The sequence below is a fragment of the Salarias fasciatus genome (assembly GCF_902148845.1).
Source record: "Salarias fasciatus chromosome 7 unlocalized genomic scaffold, fSalaFa1.1 super_scaffold_4, whole genome shotgun sequence".
Taxonomy (NCBI): Eukaryota; Metazoa; Chordata; class Actinopteri; order Blenniiformes; family Blenniidae; genus Salarias; species Salarias fasciatus.
The window spans coordinates 7,397,095-7,417,929 of record NW_021941229.1 but is presented as its reverse complement, the minus strand read 5'-3'; the positions used below and the strand labels follow the sequence as shown (position 1 = coordinate 7,417,929).

The 20,835-nt window shown below is 43.9% G+C and overlaps 1 protein-coding gene across 1 annotated transcript; it reads left to right on the top strand.

Annotated features, from left to right (window-relative positions):
* Nucleotides 1–1,424: 1,424 nt before the first annotated feature.
* On the top strand, nucleotides 1,425–20,835 carry gsna (gelsolin a). The gene is made up of 16 exons (XM_030084125.1): nucleotides 1,425–1,560; nucleotides 10,765–10,962; nucleotides 12,397–12,551; nucleotides 12,845–13,006; nucleotides 13,108–13,257; nucleotides 13,344–13,433; nucleotides 14,061–14,193; nucleotides 14,363–14,667; nucleotides 14,752–14,885; nucleotides 15,818–15,908; nucleotides 17,958–18,128; nucleotides 18,221–18,395; nucleotides 19,057–19,178; nucleotides 19,254–19,331; nucleotides 19,420–19,480; nucleotides 19,953–20,835. Exons 2-16 carry the CDS (start codon nucleotides 10,770–10,772, stop codon nucleotides 20,120–20,122), a joined length of 2,190 nt encoding a protein of 729 aa, XP_029939985.1. The 5' UTR covers nucleotides 1,425–1,560; nucleotides 10,765–10,769; the 3' UTR covers nucleotides 20,123–20,835.

Below are 20,835 nucleotides of genomic sequence, written 5' to 3'. Positions count from 1 at the left end.
ATGGGATGGGGGAAAAAGGGATTTCCTCTTGAGGAAAAAAAGACTATGATCAGTTAGTGACCATTAATAAGACGATATCAACAAAAAAAAAAAAAATCATTTCTTGTCTTATGATCAGTTTTCCATTGTATACAAAAATAAACAGTTGGATGAATCTAAAATAACACGTGCCCTCTCAACAATATCTCTACCATATTTTTCCAAATCGAATAAGGCAGTGATTCAATCAATCAGAGCACTGGCCCCCTGGTGGCCCCCTACGGTAATGCAGGTGGACCAAATAAGTCTTCAGAATGCTTAAAGTTTAGAAATAAAAATAATACGAGTATTATATGTATATATGATAAAAAAATATAAGGTGATTAAATTCATTCTTAACTTATCTGATATATCTATCTATCTATATCTATATCTATATCTATATCTATCTATATCTATATATAGATATATATATAGATATATATATATATATATATATATATATATATATAGATATAGATATATATATATATATATATATATATATATATATATATATATATAGATATAGATATATATATATATATATATATATATATATATATATATATATATATATATATATATATATATATATATATATATATATATATTCCCTTGATTAAAACGTTATTTTTCTGGGCAGTATTTGTACATTCTATCTTTGATTTGGTCTTTTGTTGTTAGAATCTGTAAAAGTATCAACAGACAGGGTGAGGATTTAATGATTATTTTAGTTTGGAGTTTGAGAATAAATATGTCCTTATTTGGTTTGGACATAGACTGACTTGCAATTGTCCAGTTTGGCCACTAGAGGGTAGTCAAGATTAGAGGGGTAGTGATGTAAATTGAGGTAAAGATCTTTATTTTCAATGTTTTTCATGCACTGAATTGTGTTTAAAAATAGCATTTTAGGATATAAATACAATGGCTAGATTAAATTCTCTTAAAGTTAATCATATTTTACATACATTTATAGCATTTTTACTGCTCTCAAAGGTTAAAATCTGCCAGCTCTGACAGGAATGTGATATAAAGGTTATTTATATTGGATTCCAGGTAGAGCAGAATTAGTCTAGTTAGTGGGTTTTGTGTGTGTGTGTGTGTGTGTGTGTGTGTGTGGAGTAGTGGTTCACTCAGGACAGACAGGGGCAGTGTTGTTCAGGATGATCTCTCCTGTGAGGGGATTTGAGTCGTGGCCGGAAGTTGTTTCCTGCATGCACATGTTTTTATAATAATCAGTTATAACACATACATTAAAAAAAAAAATCCACAAATCTGTATGGTTAGACACAAATGATCAGTGCCAATTAATAAAAGCAGAGAGCAGATTGACACGAGCAGGGCCGGTCAGACGCGCCTGTCCGCCCCTCTGCAGGCGGTGCAGGAGGGGAGTGTCCCAGGGAGTGTCCCCGGCCCGGAGTCCCACACTGCGGCTCGACGCCTCTCTCTGCTCCCGCTGCTGCACCTCCAAGCGCTCCCCGCGGCTCATCCGAACCCAAACTCCTCCGCTCACCTCCGATCGCAGTCCTCCTCCTCCAGGTAGGACTCTTCCTTCATCCGCACACTTTGTTCCGTCGCGCGCCCGAGCGCGTTGAGATTGCGCAGATTGCGGTAATCTGACGCTTTATTAAAACCGTTAGTCTGCTGGGAATCCGAGTAACACATTAAAACTCTCGCTTTCGTACGGAGCCCCGGACATGACATGGTAAAAAAAAAATTTAATTGTGGCCACGAATTACTAATTCGTTCCCACGAATTAATAAATCGTGCGCACGAATTACTAATTCGTTCCCACGAATTAATAAATCGTGCGCACGAATTACTAATTCGTTCCCTCGAATTAATAAATCGTGCGCACGAATTACTAATTCGTTCCCTCGAAATAATTAAATCGTGCGCACGAATTACTAATTCGTTCCCACGAATTAGTTATATCATTCATATACTGAACAGTTCAGTAAAGTTGGCAGCATATTGACAGATACGGACTTTCAGTCTCAATAACTCTTTAACAAAATGTCAGTAACATACAAAGAGCGCCTGCATCCCATCGTTGTGAGGTGGACGATATGCTACAAGTTCATTTTTATTAAAAATATCTGTCTATCAAGCAGCAGAAACAATATTGATTTCAATCAGCACCCGGTAGTGCTGCGGGCTTCAGGGACCGTCTACAATTTACAAGACGCAGCAACAGTGAAGACAAATAGCTAAAAAAAAAAAAAAAAAAAAAAAAAAAAACAACAACTAAAACAACAACAACAACAAAAAAACGTAATACCACCACTGGGATTTACTACAGTGTCACCATAATCGCTACAACCTTCATTTGTCTCCTATCAAATTTATTGGATAAGGTATTTGTCTTCACTGTTGCGGCGTCTTGTAAATTGTAGACGGTCCCTTAACCCCGCAGCACTACCGGGTGCTGATTGAAATCAATATTGTGTCTGCTGCTTGAAAGACAGATATTTTTAATAAAAATGAACTTGTAGCATATCGTCCACCTCACAACGATGGGATGCAGCGCCCTTTGTATGTTACTGATATTTTGTTAAAGAATTATTGAGACTGAAAGTCCGTATCTGTCAATATGCTGCCAACTTTACTGAACTGTTCAGTATATTGTAATGACTCTTGAGTCAGTATTAGTTAAATGTGCTGTTGCACCATTTTTCCTGAGGGTGGCACTCTAGGATTAGAGAGGTGGCTGAAGCCAGCCTTTTGCTGTTGTTCATGAACTGTTGGAAAGAGTTAGTTTTTGAGAGATCGGCGTGGGTTACGGCCGTAACAGTAGCCCTGTGTTGCTGTTTGTTTTGCCTAAGTGCAATAAAAAGAGCCGTGTGGAACGACCTGGAGACGTCTGGTGCTTCGCAGATTGCAGAACGTTACAATATGAATGATATAACTAATTCGTGGGAACGAATTAGTAATTCGTGCGCACGATTTAATTATTTCGAGGGAACGAATTAGTAATTCGTGGGAACGAATTAGTAATTCGTGGGAACGAATTAGTAATTCGTGCGCACGATTTATTAATTCGTGGGAACGAATTAGTAATTCGTGGCCACAATTTAATTTTTTTTTTTACCATGTCATGTCCGGGGCTCCGTACTTTCGTGCTCATAAATGAAAAAAAAAAAAAGGTTTTATTAATATTATAGGTGCAGGAGCGGTTCCCATATTTGGAGATTCAGTCTGGTTCAACAGCGCACATTTTCCATTAACCTTTTAAAGTCAACGCAAATTAACAACACATCACGCAAAGATTAGTTTTATGACTACAGATAAACGCAAACCTGTTTGTTTTTTTTTTTTCAAACCTGAAAAAATGAAGTCATTAGATTGCGCAGTGTCTACCTCAGCATCTTTGGTGCGTTCACAGGACTGGGAAGTGGGAAATGTCCCACTTCCGAGTGAAAACTGAACTCAGTCAACCTGCAAACTCTGCAGAGAGAAGATTTTTGAACCACCAGAACTGAGCTAACGTGACAGCGATATTTTAAGGTTACTCAAAAAAATTTTATTGAATCAATCTTATTTTATTTGAAGTGAATAAAAAAAAATCTGGATTTCATGGAAACTGCCAACTTAGAAAGTTGGACGTTTAAAGGAGATTGGAAAAGTTGAAGTGTTGTCATTGTTCATAATGCAGAAAGATATACCCCCCCCCCCCAACACACACACACACACACACACACACACACACACACACACACACACACACCCCACTTTAAAAGTTTGAGGCTGTGATGGATGTGCTCATTAATGAACCAACTCCATCATGGGTTATGTGAAAATAGGATTAGATTGGAAGCTTTATTTCAAACACATCTATTTTAAAAAAATCATTGATTAGATTTATTAAAATGACTTGTTAGTTGTTTGCTGTAGTCATGTGAACATTCCCAGCTGAGAAATGAGACTTTCCCAACTCGTAACTTTCCACATGTCGGCTGCATAAATCCACCATGAAACTTTTGGGTTGCTATAGAAACATCCAAATAGCGAGACTGTTTTGAGGATGTTAGTCACAGCATCCTGTATGCGGCTGTTTGTTTCAGTGGTGAGGAGCGTGTGTGTCAGACAAGTGTGAGTGTCAGATATACATAGACACGTTTTGGCCAATCAGAGAGGGATGTATCAGATCCCTCAATGCAGAGATTATGGGATGTCTGAATTCTCCAGCTGTACTTTACAACTTCGCCCCTCTTCAGGCCACAAGCAGCTGCAGGCCTGCATTCAGGGGGCTAAACGGTGGGGCGTGTTTGCATATCAACATATTCTGCATGTTTAGAATGAAAGCCACACCCACTACTGAAGCTCTCAGCCATAAGTTCTACATTCACAAAGAAAATAATGGTGTTGCAAAAGTCGGGTTGCAGTGATCTTGAGGTGGGCAGCATTATAGTTAGATTGTGATCAGCTATGGCACCAAAGTGCAATTGATCAAGACTCATTCCTAAAAATGATTCCAGTAAATTTCAAAATCTGAGTGACAGAAAAAGACTTCTTCGAAAGAGCAAATGTCAAAGCAAAACAATACTATCACATGAGCACCAAAAACCTGCAGATGTTCGGATTTTGTGGAACAAATTGTGATTAGATTTTGTGCAATCTCATTATCCTAATCAAACGCTGCTAAAGAAAGTGCATTTTCTCAGTATGCTACATCTAAACAGTTCTGTTCTGAGCACAGTTTTACAGCGTACAACAGTTTATTTGTCAATAATTAGACGATTGATTTATGTTAAATGCATAACTAGGCTGAAGAGGTGATGACGTTTGACCCATGGTTCAATGGGGCCAAGAAGGAGCCTTTCTGGGAACTTTTACTTGGCAAGATTTTCCAGTTAAAATGCAAAACTTTCATTGTGTTTAGAAAAGGTTCTCAAGATGGAACTTTTAGTAGACGGTACAAGCGCTGCTACTGTGCATGGGCGCCTTGTCACATAGCTCTGTAAACAGATATTGGTTTCAGTATGCTGCCATGTAAACGCCAAACTTTTCTGAAACGAAAATGCAAAAATGACACGTTTTCACTGAAAAGTTTTCTTTTGAATGGGACCAGATTTTGTTCTCGAGCGTTATAATCTTGAGTTTGGACCGAATGCGTCCATTGATGATAGTGCAGCCAGTGTCATGGAGGTCACTTGGATTATTGCCTCACATCAAATCATTCAGACATGATTTACAACATGAACATTTCCGACTATTTGACACTTCATCAACTAGTACAGTATTTTGTCTACTTATTATAATAAAAGATAATTGTTGGATGAGATCACAGTCATTCCAACCATATTAGACAACAAATAGTAATTTGTTTCTCTGGCTTTTGCACCGGCTCTCCAATTTGATCCTAACGTTGAGTTAAACCCGACCAATCTGTATCTGCTCTGGTTGAACCCAGCATTTGAGGTCCAGAAATAACCCGGCATAATTGATAGGTCTCTCTCATGTCACCACATGTTATCGAGGAGACATTTCCAGCCTGCAGTCAGCTGCTGAAAGCCAGCTCAAGACAAACCCTGCGCAAAAAAAAAAAAAAATGACAGCATGTCTTGTGTTATTGCAGCTTAAATATGGGTTGTAGTTTCATTGCCTGACAAGCGGCTCCTTGTGGCGATGCGCTCACGCAGTGACTGTCCACCATGCTGGTGTGTCATTGTTGCACGGGAAAATGTCCTGGGGAAGGTTCAGTGGGTGACTGTTTTGGCGTCCAAGTACAGTAAACTTTCATTTGGTAAATTTAAGGTCAGATCACCTCAAGACTTCGTCGTCATTCCACATAATAATTGTTCGACGTATTATTTATTGTAGTAACTACACATGAAGCACAGTCATGCGGGATGAGTACAGATCAATGTGGCGTGTACTGTCTGTAATTGTTGCACCAACCATCAGTTGGTGCTTCGGTGGCAGAAGTCCATACCTCCTCCACCACAGGGATGGTTTAATTTTGTTTTGAATTTTTCCTCCTTAAAAGGAGTGTGCAGTGTGAAGAAACAGCTGTTCTCAGGTCCCATTCTCAGCGTGTTCACTGACAGACTGAAGTTCGGTACTATTGCCTTTTTTCTACACCTCGTATCCCAGGCGAGCAGGTGTTCGACAAATGACGATGAAGATCACTGACTGACCGACTGAGGTTGTTTTCCCTGTTCACTTCAACACTCATGATGTTTCGCCCAGTCATGAAAAAGCATCACACCTGTCACTCAGAGGGCCTTCCTTCCTGTCGCCTTGTATCTCGGATGTCTCAGTATTTCAGGCTCTCTGCAGGCTTACTTTCACTTCCTAATTACACAACATTTTAATCATTAACTGTATTCCAATTGACAGTTTCATATGATGACTGATTTGAGAGCTGGAGCTGCTTCCTGCAGAAGTTCACTTCAGTCAGTTGGTGTAATAACCCTCTCCTATCTTTTAATAACCGTCCGTGTATCAGAGCCCCTATTTACAGAGTGGTAAACGTCTATTTTGACTGCCTTTGTCTCGCGTTGTGTCAACAGACGAGAAGGAAGCAGGCTGTCTGCTGAAGAGCCAGAGTGTTATCTGATGAGCCTGAGCCCAGCGACAGGGCCGCTCGACGAGCCCTGAAGAGGTTGAGAGTGGTATGCATGGAGAAAATGAGTCATCAGAAGCCCCTTTCCCGGGGCAGGAATCTTTCTCTCACTCTCATTCCTTTTTTTTTTTTTTTATCGTGAAGTCAGATTTCACAGATTGCATTTAAAGTGTTGCACCAGCAGGCAAATCACAAGGCTTGAAATGACGTGTCATATGAGTCCCCAGAGCAGCGGAGAGAGTTTACCCTGAGCAGACACAAAAGAGAGGCCGGTGGGGGGAAAAAAATGGGGGATGGGACGAAATAGCTGAGGTTGGACTACCACCCCGGTATGGCGTTTGTTTGGTAAAGGGGCGGGCCCGCTGAACGGGGGTGCAGACTCGCCGAGCGCCCCTGGCTCGGCAGACACCATCTGCTTTACCCAGCATGCCCTCTGAAGACACGCTGAACACCAGTCATGTGGCCCGTTCTATTTCAGCAAGCGTTGACTCAAAACTCCCCTCAGCCACTTCGTCCAACTTGGAGGAGCCCGGAAACCGTCAGAACTTAATCTTTCGCTCAGCTGCTTCCCTTCTGCCAACACTGCCCGTGTTTGCAAGAACAACCAAACTTATTGAGCCTTAACCTTTCTTTCCCCTTGCTTTAGTTTTTTTTTTTTTTTTTTTTTTTTTATTCTATCGTCTATGTTTGTCAAAGCTGTTGCAGGTTTTAATACTGGCTTTGATTCTTCAAAGGTTGCTCAGATGCGGTGTATTCCTTCTGATGTGTGCTTTAATAAGTCACAGACAGTATCTAACGGTGGGATAAAAACAGCTCTGATGTTTTCAGACAGACAGAGCTCCATCTGAAGGGGGAAGATTGCCCGTTAGACTCGAGTTTATTTAGTGCCGCGGAGACGCTGATCTTTATGCCACGAAGTTGCACAAAAAGTGACATTCTCCGTGTGGGAAGGTGGATGACTTTTACGTGATGGAGCCATTTTTTCTGGATTTTTAAAACTTGAATCTCAGACATCCAGGGAGCGAGATATTTTTGAGCGTAAAGGAAAATGAATTCAAGTCGAGCTTGCAGCAAAACACTCTCTACACCGCTGCTTTGCAAGTTGCTTTCCTGGTGTCTCAGTTTGAATCGACAGTTTTTGGATATCGAACACACATTATTGCTTTATTAACTTGGTTGAAAGTTGAGAATTCTGATGCGAAGAAATGTTCAGTTTAGCGAGCTTCCAAGTTTCTGTTAAACACAAAGTGAAGGGCCGTATCACGTCAGTCCAGATACTGCATCGAATCACTGAGCTAAACAGGAAATCAGGAGGAAATGAAGCTAATTAGCTTGAAGAAAAAAAAAAAAAACCTAAATAACCTAAACAGTGATGCAACAGGCAGGCAGAGATTCAAGCAAAGTTTGATTAAAATGTTGTGATATGCGACAGATACAGCTAAAAGTAGGATGTTTGAACAGTAAAACCTTCCACCGTGTGGGTGAGACGGCCCACGGTCCAGCAGTATCGTCTCATTACTTCCAAGCCTCTCGGCTTGATTGCCCTCTACTTTATAGCAGAAACACAAATCAACAGAATGCTGCTGTTATGTAACAAGACCAAAAGGAGCTGATGAATAAACACATAGCTGTGCTGTTAGTAGTTTCATTTTGCCCGATGCTGAACCTACGTCTTGGTTAAGTTCCTCAGTTGGCAGATTTCCTGTTTGACTTTACCAGCACAAAGCCCACACCTCGTAATTGAGGTAAGAATTGCCCTGCAGCCTCAGAAATCTCGGCGTAGAAGCTATGAAGCTGGTGTGGCCTCATATGACTCTCAGACATTTCAGTTTTAACTGTGTCTGGCTGTCCTCACTTGAAGTCAAGCTATAAATGTGAGAGGTCTTTATACTGTGACCTCGAGGCAAACCTAGACTCGTGTTTGTTTTTCATGCTCGGACTTTGCCAGCCGGCCTCCAGAATGCGCTCAAACACGTCACAAACATGAAAAACATTCACGTCTGTGAAATTTATTTGCTGCTTTTCCACAGCGTTGGAGAATACAGTGCAGACTGTGTGTTACCTAAGAGGAGGAGAAGGCGCCCTTACAGCTGTGGCTCTAGTTTTTGTGAATGCTGAGCCGCCTCCCTCCTCCTGGTTCGGGATCGGATTCCTGCCATGTTTGTGGGCAGGCGGCTGCCTGGAAGAAAGGGCGATTCTTCCCTCAGTGTGGACGAGTCAGCCGTGCAGAATGAAAGGCGGCAGGTCCAAGAAGAATTCCTGAGGAAAACTTGAGTCCGTGTTCAGTCTGAACGACAGAACCTCTCATTCAGACAGTTTGGGTTACATCTAAATTCAAAACTTTCTAAAATTTACACAAAACCTTCAGGTCCCTTCAGTGAGGTCAGACTCTAATTTCAGATCATTGCTTCACTTTCCTAAATTGTTTACACGCTCTATGCAGTGTTTAGACCCCATCTAGCAGTTAATATGCTTTGGGGAGTCAGTGTGGGTTGGAGTCTGCTGTAATTTCTTTTGCATGTTTTATTACAGCATTGCTTCGCAGTATAATGTGATTTAGTTTAACCACTAAACCGCTGCCAGAAGCAGAAGAAGAATTCAGATATTTCTCTTGAAGCAGTTATTTTAATCTTGGAAACAGCCTTGCAATAAGTTCGATGAAAAACTGACTCACAATAAGTCGATGGAAACTGTGCACATCCAGAAATGTTTTATCTTTTCAGATTGTTCTCACTAGAAGTAGAAAGGTACCAGAGTGTTGCTTTGAGTGATTTTCGATATTGATGTTGGGGGAGGGAGAAATAAATAGACATAAACAATCAGCGGCAATAATATCTCCTCATTCAACTGTTACCTGAACCTTTACGATAAACATCTCCCACTTGCAACGACACACAGAGCTGGTGGAGTTCAGGTTGTTGCTGTAATCAGGATTATGCGAGTAGCTTCGCAGACGCTTGTGACGGAGATCTCAACAGGAAGCTCAGCGGCAGTCTGAATAATCTCAGGCAGCCACACATGCAGAGAGGGCACCAGATCGTAATCCAGCAGCAGCACAAACACCTACTTCAGTCTCTTGATCGGGCGCCATGAGTCTCCCGTGTATCAGATACAGCTCAAGTGTGTGTGTGTAAAAATTTTTTTGGGTGAGATTGGATGCCAGGAATAGAGTTAGTTTAGTTCCCACTTTTATTTTCCTCTTTTAAGGCTTTTTTTATGAGCAACTTTAATTTATTTAAATGTTGACATAAGCCAAACTTTTGATTTTTAATTCGAAATCAATCTCTAAGGAAAAGTGAAGAAACAGACTGATCTGACTATTAAACTTATCCGATTGTTTCTCATCTCACAATAATATTGTTACATTAAAAGTAAAACAATTGAGAAAGTCAGTGAAAATATACCTGTTTGATAAAAACCTCTCAAAACAACACAAAATGAGCATTATAATGCAATTATCTAGTCAAGTCAAAGATGATAAACCCTGACCCAGTCAAGTTTGTAATACTACTTTGTACCACAAGATGGTGTAGTGAGTAACTTTATTAGTATAAAAAAGTGTAAAAGCATGTTAATGTTACTCAACAGACATGAAGAATGAAACCTTTAAGCGTCAATTTTGAGATCAAGCTGTGAAAATCCTGAGAGTTGGATTGAAGGTTGGCCTCGTGTATTATTTCATTTATCTTTATCAATGTGGAAATTTGCGTGTGTGTCTTGGTAGAAAACCACACACAGAGAAAACCTGATCATCATAATAGTCAAATGCCTTAAGAGGTATTGGAAAAAGGTTGTTTTGGCTTTTAGCAGTTGTAGACATTTGTGTTCGTGCGTGTAGTTATGATGAAATGAGGAACTTGAAGTTATGAAGTCTGTGTTTCTTTATTTATGCGGCTCGTCTTCTGCTACCATCTCATAGTGTTATGATTAACTGAGCCACAGCTGCCAGGACTTCCTGTTGCTGCTGCTCTGGAGGAAACACCCGACGCTCAGCACCCCAGTGACTCACGCTGCTGTGCATTAATGTCTAACTACAGCTCTAAACTTTATCTCGGTACCCATGGCGACAGACGGCCTCCAGGAGGAAGGGCTCTGCCTTTTCCTCCGTGAATGTCACATAGAAAACACACAACGCTGCAGAGCACCAGTGAGCAGTGTGGATTTTGCCCCCGCAGGAAGGATGGCCAGCCACCCAGAGTTCGAGAGGGCCGGGCAGAAGCCGGGCCTGCAGGTCTGGAGGGTGGAGAACTTCGACCTGGTGCCCGTTCCCGAGAACCTGTACGGGGGCTTTTACACCGGGGACGCCTACCTCGTCCTGAACACCATCAAGCAGCGCTCGGGCGCCCTGCAGTACGACCTGCACTTCTGGCTGGGTGAGTGCAGCTTTGTGGGAAGATCATTCCACCTGACGGAGTTGCAGCCGCCGGTCTCCACTGCAGATGCTGAGAGCAGACAGGAAGAGGGGTCATGTGACACGAGCATTGGTCGACAGTTGACACACATGACGGTTTCATTACTCTTTCATAACTGTTGTGGTTTTGCATTTCAGTCGACTGGAGGGGTTTGTGGTGTTTTTTGCAGCTATATTTGACCGCTTTGTTGTAGAGGGAAGGGTGAAATATGCAGATTGTGCCGCTCAAAATACTCCTAAAGATGCTTTAGGTTGATTGCACTACTTCTACATTTTACCCGATGTTAGAATATGTCATTAACTTTTCTTTCCCACTTACGGAACAAAAAAAAAACATAATTTGAAATGTTTGGCAGGTCTTTATATAAGTCTGCAACTGTCACGATTCTTATGGTTTTGCACTCAAAATTTCTACTAAAAACGTTTGTCAGCATTCAACTTCGAATTAATTTTGTTCTAAGAACAGGTTTGATTGGAAAAAACAATAGTTTTACCCTAAATTTTTTTTAAATTTTCTACATGGTTTTGTGCTGGTAAAAGGGCTCATATTTTAAAAACCACTACGATAGTAATTATTTTCAGCCTCTCTAGAAATTTCTACATATCGAGATAAATAGTGCAGCGATTACTGAGGCTCGTTTACACGACGACTTCAAGTGAAGACGCAAAACTTTTGTTGCATGACAGCTTTAGTCAGCACCACTGAAAATGCGACTTTCTTACACCAGTTTCCAAGGTGGAACTTTTTGAAAACTCTCCATCTCCATCGTTGTGTAAACGGGCGAAAACGACACTTTCTGTAAACGTCATCATCACCTTTACTCCACGTTTATCATTTGTTTACAGGATTTTCAACTTTAGATGACGTTTTGATGAAATTGAGAAAGATGCAAATAACAACTGTCAGAATCAACATTTTGGTTTGTTTAGTTTTGACAAAGACATCATAGCAGGGAAACAGTCCAAAAGCTTAACATAAATCATATATTCATATTAGTCCGGGGTCATATTCAGAATAGATATTGGCTGTCAAAACAGGTTTGAAATTGGGTCACTTTGACCATGTCTGTTATATCAAATTGATTTGTTTTGGTTTTAGTCAGTTTGATTGATCCTGGAAACAGGATTTCCCAATAGACGCTGTGATGTAACCCGCCCACACCGTGCTGAACCGCGCCCTGACGTCAGGAACAGGGTGACATGCACGCATTAACGCGTTGCTGGGTCCGGAAGCTCCGACGCTCAGATGCATCGATTTGGCGCCTCTGTGAAGCTGTGGCCGGGACGTCGGGTCAGACGGGCTCTGCATCTCTCTGGGGACGGGCGCAGTCCGAGCGCTGAGATGAATTAAGGTGCGGGACTAGCATGGATTTCATGTGCTGTTCCTCCATCACAGGGGATTTCTGCACGCAGGATGAGAGCGGCTCGGCGGCCATCTTCACCGTCCAGATGGACGACTTCCTGGGGGGGAAACCCATCCAGTACCGCGAGGTGCAGGGACACGAGTCCAGAACCTTCCTGGGCTACTTCAAGTCTGGACTCAAGTACATGGTGAGGCTGGTGCTTTTTCCCAGAAGTGTCATCATTATAAGATGTTCCTTCATTTTTCCATGCAGTCACAGGGCTTGATGATCATTGGTTGACAGATGTTCACCCCTTATGAAGCTTTTAGTGGAGCGTAGCTGTAGAAGGACAGGATTTAGGATCAAACAGCTGATACGACTGACTTCCTTGAGCTGTTATTTGGTCATTTCATTACTCCTTTCACAAATCCAGATAATTCTTTTAAAAGATAATCGTCAATTTTTTTTTTTAACCTGTTGTGACTTCCTTCTATCTTCCAGAAAGGAGGCGTGGCCTCCGGGTTCAAGCACGTGGTCACCAACGAGGTGGAGGTGCAGCGGGTGCTCCAGATCAAAGGTCAGCGCGTCGTCAGGGCGACCGAGGTTCCGGTCAGCTGGGACAGCTTCAACCAGGGAGACTGTTTCATCCTGGACCTGGGAAACGTGAGGCTGGATTACAATCCCATAAAGCTCCTTTTATTTAACATGGTGTGAAAGTACAGAAGAGACAAAAAGAAGTTGTCCTTCTCCTCTTCGGCCTGCAGGAGATCTACCAGTGGTGCGGCTCTCAGAGTAACCGCTTCGAGAAGCTGAAGGCCACGCAGGTCGCTAAGGGCATCCGCGACAACGAGCGCAGCGGGAGGGCTCGGGTCTACGTCTGCGACGAGGGGGCGGAGAGGGAGAAGATGCTGGAGGTGGGAGCAGTGAGCAGGGAGGGCGGATGAAGCCACAAACTGAGCTGTTTGGATTTTTGAGTTAAGACTTGTGCGTCCGTGCTCAGGTGTTGGGAGATAAGCCGGATCTGCCGCCGGGAGCTTCAGATGACATCAAGGCCGACGCTTCCAACCGGAAGAGAGCCAAACTCTACAAGGTGAGGGAATGGACGGAAGAGGAGGAGATAACACAAGGCTTTCTGGGTTCTCTGACTCACTTTCCTCTTCCATAGGAATAATACAATAAAAAAAAAAAAAAAAAAGGATAAAAACATCCTTTAATTCATATCAGATTTGCTTGTTGCAACACATATGTTACATCTATAAAGTACGTCACTGGAAATCATTCAGTCATTATTCTAATTTTCTGGCGGCGATAGCAGGATGCTGCTATTGTGATGAAGCAGGAAGCCTCACTCTGGAGTCCAGCCACAACAGGTGTCAGACTGTCGCCTTCTCCTTCACCCCCGAGTCACGTTTTATGCTTCAATCTTTAGTTTTTAGAGTTCAGACAGAGTGTGGCAACTGTCTTCCTCTTCTGTGTCTGTGGCTGCGTTGCAGTGTGACGGCAGGCCTGGTGTTAACACTGCAGAGTTTTCAGTGGTTGTTCTGTGTACAGACCCTTTTTTTTCCACAGGAATGTTTCCCTCAGTGTGAACAGGTTCTGAGATTCTTAACTCTGAAAATACCCCACAAATTAAAATATCAAATCAGGTGGAAACCCCAAGAGCATCCATCAGGTTTGAAGAGAAGTCCCTCACGTCAGCTTTCTGTGCTTCCTGAAGGTGTCCAACGCCAGCGGGGGGATGACCATTGCTCTGGTCGCAGCAGAGAACCCGTTCGCCCAGAGCGCCCTGGAGTCCGGAGACTGCTTCATCCTCGACCACGGGTCGGACGGAAAGATCTTCGTCTGGAAAGGTCGGCGTTCATGGATAAAAATTCAATACCTCAGTTTCACGTTTCCATATCGTCAAGATGTCAGAGAATCAGAGATCATCGTGGCTGGGTAGTTTGTGGGTTGTGTCGGACTGTACGTTGGTTTAACGTTGGTTTCTTAAACATCCCGCCCTTCTCTTTCTCTCCTCAGGCAAAGACGCCAACATGGACGAGCGGAAGGCGGCCATGAAGGCGGCGGACGAGTTCATCAAGAAGATGGGCTACCCCAAACACACGCAGGTCCAGATCCTGCCCGAGTCGGGCGAGACGCCGCTCTTCAAGCAGTTCTTCAAGAACTGGCGGGACAAGGACCAGACGGTGGGCCTGGGCGTGGCGTACATCGCCAACAGCATCGCCAAGATCGAGAAGGTGGCCTTCGACGCCGCCAGCCTGCACGAGTCGTCGGCCATGGCCGCCCAGCACGGCATGGTGGACGACGGCACCGGGGAGAAGCAGGTGAGGGGACGGCGGCGCCGCGCGCACGGTTTGGGATTTCCATCGTGAGGGATTCTGCTGAAACACTTTTTTTCTTTTTGACAGATCTGGCGTGTCGAGGGAGCCGATAAGGTGGCGGTGGATCCGTCCACGTACGGACAGTTCTACGGAGGAGACAGCTACATCATCCTGTACAACTACCAGCACGGAGGACGCCGCGGACACATCATCTACATGTGGTGAGAGCGCGTCTCAAGCAGCAGCTTGAAATCTGTGGAGGTTTTTACATTTTTTTACACGAACAAAAAACAGATTTCTGAAGGTATTTTTGTCATCCTTTTGTTTCAAGTGCTGTTTTTCAATGCGTCAAACAGTGTAATAATAACTTTTCGGAAAACATTGATGTCTGTGGGTTCTGTGAATACTTGGTTTTTATGGTTGTCTGAAGCTGGTGTCAAATTACAAATGATGAAGGTAAACTGAGAGTCTAAGGAAAAAAAGCCTCTATTGAAATAAGCTGCGACAAATTTGATACAGCATTCACTAAAGGGTTTTAGTGAATACTGTTCAGTTCAATGCTACTTCCAGGTCTGAGTGACTTCCAGGCAGACAGTCTGATTTGGAGGTCAAGGGTTAAATACAATGGAGCTCAAGTTGAAGAGTTCAGTGCATTTTTTTTTTGCTCCCCAAATTGCTGCATCTGATAATCGCGAGATAAAAATCAATATGTTCCCAGTTCAGAGAGGAGTTTATAGGGCATCAAATATGGATTGTGCATCATGAGAGATTAGATATCAAAGTGAGCTGGTGGAATCTCCTGCAACATTAAAATTCCTGTTACAAGCTGAAGCATTAAAGATTAAACACTAAAAAAAAAAAACAGTCAGTTTTTAGAAGTTCCCTTAAATACTTTGATTTTTAGAGTTAAAAAAAAATCTACCCTTAATTCACTTGTGTGAGAGCTCTGAGATGAATCAATAACAGTCTGGCAACAAGTATTTGCAAAGTTTGCAAATCAAAAACAAAGAGAATCAAATAGAAAAAAATTGAACGAGCAAGTTTGGGAATGAGAGATGAGATCGAAACACAAAGCGTGTGTGTTTTTCAATGAAGCCCATTTTGAAGTGGATGGGCTTTGAAGGCAGCCGGAGTGAATCCGCCTTGTTTCCAGGCAGGGGATGGACTCCAGCCAGGACGAGATCGGGGCCTGTGCGATCCTCGGGGCGCAGCTGGATGAGGAGCTGGGCGGTGGTCCTGTGCAGGTACCAGTCTCCTTCTTTTTCCCCCCTTTGTCTCCATCTACATCTCTGTTTTCATGTGCTTACATTCGTTTTCAGGTTAATCATGCCTCCGCTGCTCACTCAGTCACATCCTGTCCGACCTTTACTTCCTGTAACTCTTCTTTTCCTCTCCCTCCTCCTCCTCCTCCTCCTCCTCCTGCTGCTGCTGCTTCTCCCTCCTTGGTTTCTGGCCTGTTCTGTCTCTTCAGGTTGTTGGTGCTCCTATAACCACTCAGGTATCTCCCCTCCTCCTCCTCCTCCTCCTCCTCCTCCTCCTCCTCCCAAAGCAACTCCTGTGATTTCACAAAGCCACATTATCAACCTCATTCACTCATAGATAAAGAAAAGTTGCAATAATAAAGGTTTCTGAACTGAAAAAAAAAAGACTTAAAATAATCAAAATGCGAGGAAACCAGAGTTTCTGTATATTGCATTAAATGTTATGTCTTGTAATAGCACTTTTCACCACAAGATGGCAGCATGAATCACATTCAGGATGTTGGCTGTTTTCAGTTCAATGTGTGAAAAAGGAGAAGCAGGAAAGTTGAAGGTACAGTATAGCAAGGTTGATGATAGATTAAATACAAATCTTGACTTCTCTGGACGTGTAAGTTTAAAACTTTAAAAGCACATGTTAGTTTGAAGTAAAGGCACTGTTGTGGATGGTGCAGGAGTTTCATATCGGAGTGTTTGACATCCCACTGTTTTCTTCCATGAGACTGGACAATTTCTTAAACTCAGTTAGATATCATTTTCACCAGTCATCTAAGCCACATTGAACTTTAGTGAACTGCAAAAACTCAGTTAATTGCCGTGATAGATTAAAACTTTTATGAAATTACTTGCCAGAATTTTGGCAGAATGGTCACAACTTGGGTTCCTGTTCATTAAATCTGCCCACCTCTGGTTTAGATTGTAGTGAGATAGGGTCTTTTTCTCTACTGGTGATGTATTATGAGCATAAAACTAGGTTAAATGACTTTAAAATTACATTAGAAATGCTTTTTTTTATCCTATTTTTTGTTACTTGATGGAAAACCCACACATAATTCTATGTGATATCCATCAATCAGCTCACAGACAATGATGGAAGTTTGCTTATAAATGACACTTTTAAAACTCCTCAGGAGCTGAGAAGTTTTAATCTGAAAATGTATATATATTTTTTAATATTTAAGTAGGATACCAAGTTAAACTTATATCACACCATCTCGGTTGAATCCAAACAGGACATTCCAGTGCGGATGTTAATGAGCAGCTTCCTTCTCCTCCATCAGCACATAAAAAAACACTTCTGACTTCAAAGAGTGCAAGTAGCCACTGAGATGAGGAAAATTACACCCTGGAGGGTGTAATTTTCATTGTGTCTTTGTGATCATGGGAGTCTTTACTGTCTTCTCCACGTTGCATGTGCGTCCTCCATGCTCATGACGTCCCCGCGCAGTGGCCTGTCTTCATCTGTGTGCCTGAATCCTCCGTCCATGCAGGCATGTCAGATGCTGCCATGTTTTGTTGTTTTCAGCTCTTTCTGCTGTAGTTTGGTGTAATTCTTCCTCAAAAAAGAAACGGCCAAATCTACAGAGACGGCGAGCTCCACAAAAATATCGACTACAAGCTGCACATATCAAATATTTGATCCAAAGTGTGTTAAACACCCTATAACACAGATCGGCTGCCTGCGGTGTGATTCATCAGTAAATATTTACTCCACTTCCTCGAGCAGATTTGGGATTAGTGTGAATGAATGTGGAGAACAAATGCCTGCAAAACACACTCACACCTGGAGATATTTCTAAAATCTGCGCATCAGATGACTCTGGTCACTTTTCTTAAAACACCCTGTGCCTCAGTGTCACACACCTCACTCGGCTCGGCTCCACGCCGCCATCGTGTGGCGGCAGCGGAGTCTGCAGCGGTTTGTTGACGCACCTTGGCTTCACTGAGACACTTCACGGCGTCCGACGGCATGAGGTGTGACTCTCAGCCCCGCCCGCTGACCCGCGGCGACCTCGCCGCTTGCTTGTGTGCCAGGTGAGGGTGGTGCAGGGGAAGGAGCCGGCCCACCTCATGAGTCTGTTCGGAGGCCAGCCCATGGTGGTGTACAAGGGCGGCACGTCCAGGGAGGGCGGGCAGTCGGCGCCCGCCGAGACCCGACTCTTCCAGGTGCGCTCCAACTCGGCGGGACACACCAGAGCCGTGGAGGTAAGACGACCTTCTGAAAGCATCTCATCGCATCACGCTGTCGAAACGACGCTGTATCGACCTTCCCTCCTCTGTCCCCCCCCCACCCACAGCTGGACGCGGCGGCGTCCAACCTGAACTCCAACGACGCCTTCGTCCTGGTGACCCCCGGCGGCGCCTTCACCTGGGTGGGCGTTGGCGCCAGCGACCCGGAGAAGCAGGGCGCCCAGCAGCTGTGCGGCATCCTGGGGGTGTCGGCCGCCGACGTGTCGGAGGGAGGAGAGAGCGGTGAGCGCCACATCTGTCCAGCTGCTGGAGCTAAACAGCTCTCATTGTGTTTCAGCCAAGCGCTCGCCTTCATCTATATTACAGGAGAGCGGGTTGCGTCACTCCTTCAGATGTTTTCAGTCCAGCTGAAGAAACTCGCCGCTAACAATTTCTCATGAAAAAAAAAAAAAAAAAAGCCTCCTCCTCGGGCTAAAACAGAACGTGGTCAATTTTTCATCAACGCTCGGCCTCGTCTGATGGCTGCTAAAGACAAATCCACCGTTTTAGCCGAAGCTTCTCCCACTCAACACTCTGATGTTCGCACCATCATGGACGAAATAGCAATAATACGCTGCGATCGCCTGCGCAGTCTGGCTGGGCTTTATTACCTCTTTCAGCTCGTTTTCTCCGCCTCATTTCTCCATTCTTTGCCTCTGATGTGCAATCATTCATTCACAAAGACCCAGCACTGTGGGTTTAGATGTTTTCAGAAACGTCTGTTACCCAAACAAACAGTTCGGACTTATTCTGTTCAGTGAGACAATCACTGCAATTTTACTCAAATTTTGGCAAGACGATGTCTAAAATCCTGAAATGTGAGCTCCATACTAACTGTAGTTTAGGAAAACAGCTTTGCTAAGAGCTCATCCAGTGACCTGAAGTGTGTGTGTTCCATTGACAGACGACTTCTGGGAGGCTCTGGGAGGAAAGGCGGAGTATCGCACCTCCACCCGACTCAAGGACAAGATGGACGCTCATCCGCCGCGTCTCTTCGCCTGCTCCAATAAGACCGGGAACTTCATCGTGAGTCTTCCTCAGAAGCAGATTTCTCTCCTCACTGGGGGGTTTGGACTGAATGTAAACGTTTGCTGCCGTCAGATTGAGGAGGTTCCCGGGGAGATGACGCAGGACGACCTGGCCACGGACGACGTGATGATCCTGGACACCTGGGAGCAGGTAAAGCCCGCTCCGCCAGCGAGACGCAGCGCACCGCGATTTGTGTCATGGCCTGACGCGTCTGAATAAGCGAACCTTCTCCTGATAGGTGTTCGTCTGGATCGGAAATGAGGCCCAGGAGGAAGAGAAGACCGAAGCCATGGCATCCGGTAAAGAAACAACACAGAATCATGTCGTATTTGGAACTCCAGCTTTATTCCTACATATAAAGACATGCATGTTAGTCGTCCCTGAGTCGTGCGTTGGTGTTCATTTTTGTGAGGAGATCATATTTGGAGTGTGGGATGGCTGGTTAGTTTGTTGGTTGGTTTGCTGGATGGACAGAAGCTTGACTAAAGTGGATTAGTTGGTTGGAATGTTCAAGCATTCGTATGTAAGAGACGAAAAATGTGTGGTTTTACAAAGGAAGGCTGATCACTACTGTTTGAGGAGTTGTTTGGAGTTGTGTGACGGACTGGTGATCGGTCCAGGTTAGTCAATATTCAGCCGGGCGTGGCTCAACCCTCCACGACCCTGAGGTAAAGATGGGTCTGGAGAACGTAAACCAGTCAAGAGCGATGTTCTACAGAGATGCTGCCTGCAAAGTGAGCCGCTTGTCACCCTCACCCTCCTCTTCCTCAGCGGTCCGTTACATCGAGACGGACCCGGCCAACAGGGACTCCCGGACGCCCATCGTCAAAATCAAGCAGGGCTTCGAGCCGCCCACGTTCTCCGGCTGGTTCCTGGGCTGGGACGACGACTACTGGACCAGCGACCCTCTGGAGCGCGCCATGGCCGAGCTGGCCATATGAAAGCATCCGCCCCCCCACCCCACCCCTCCCTCCACCGTTATCCTCCTCCCTCTGCTGCGCTGCTGCACTGAGCTCCAGACTTTCCCTTTTTTTTTTTTTTTTTTCTTTTCCAAGCATGTTACTACTTTTGATGAATTTTAATCCACTGTGTCTCACATGCTTCGGCGGTGCCTTCACACTCGTCAGGACACCAGTAGGAACGGGGCTTCCAGCAGACAAACGGGCTCTCTGTTGGCTTTTGCACTAAATATAGTCCGCTGTGGCTTTTATTCTCCACGGTTTTTTTTCTCATTTTATAGTTTGACAATAAAACCCTCTGACTAGCGGAACGTACAGCGAGCGACAAAGTTAAAGTTCGCGTGCTACAATATTAGAAACCTCACTGCCACGAAAACAGCTTATGAAAAGCAATACAACCAATGCCTTAATATCATTTCCTTTAGTTTACAGTAAGCCTGCTCTTTTTTTTAAGGTACGGTTCCAGTTCTAGATGTGTTGTTTGTAACTTTAGTTTAGATGTCACTTGTATTTATTTTATTTTTTTTTAAAGAAAATTTCACAGATCCCGCCCGGGAGGCTCGAATTCTGCCGTCGAACTTTTAGTGGGGAACTGACGCTTTGCTGCTTTTTAAAAACCAGTTACATCTTCTCTGGCACTTTCTGAAGGTTTCCCCTCGATTATCATTTCAATAAAACCAAACCAAACCTGTCAA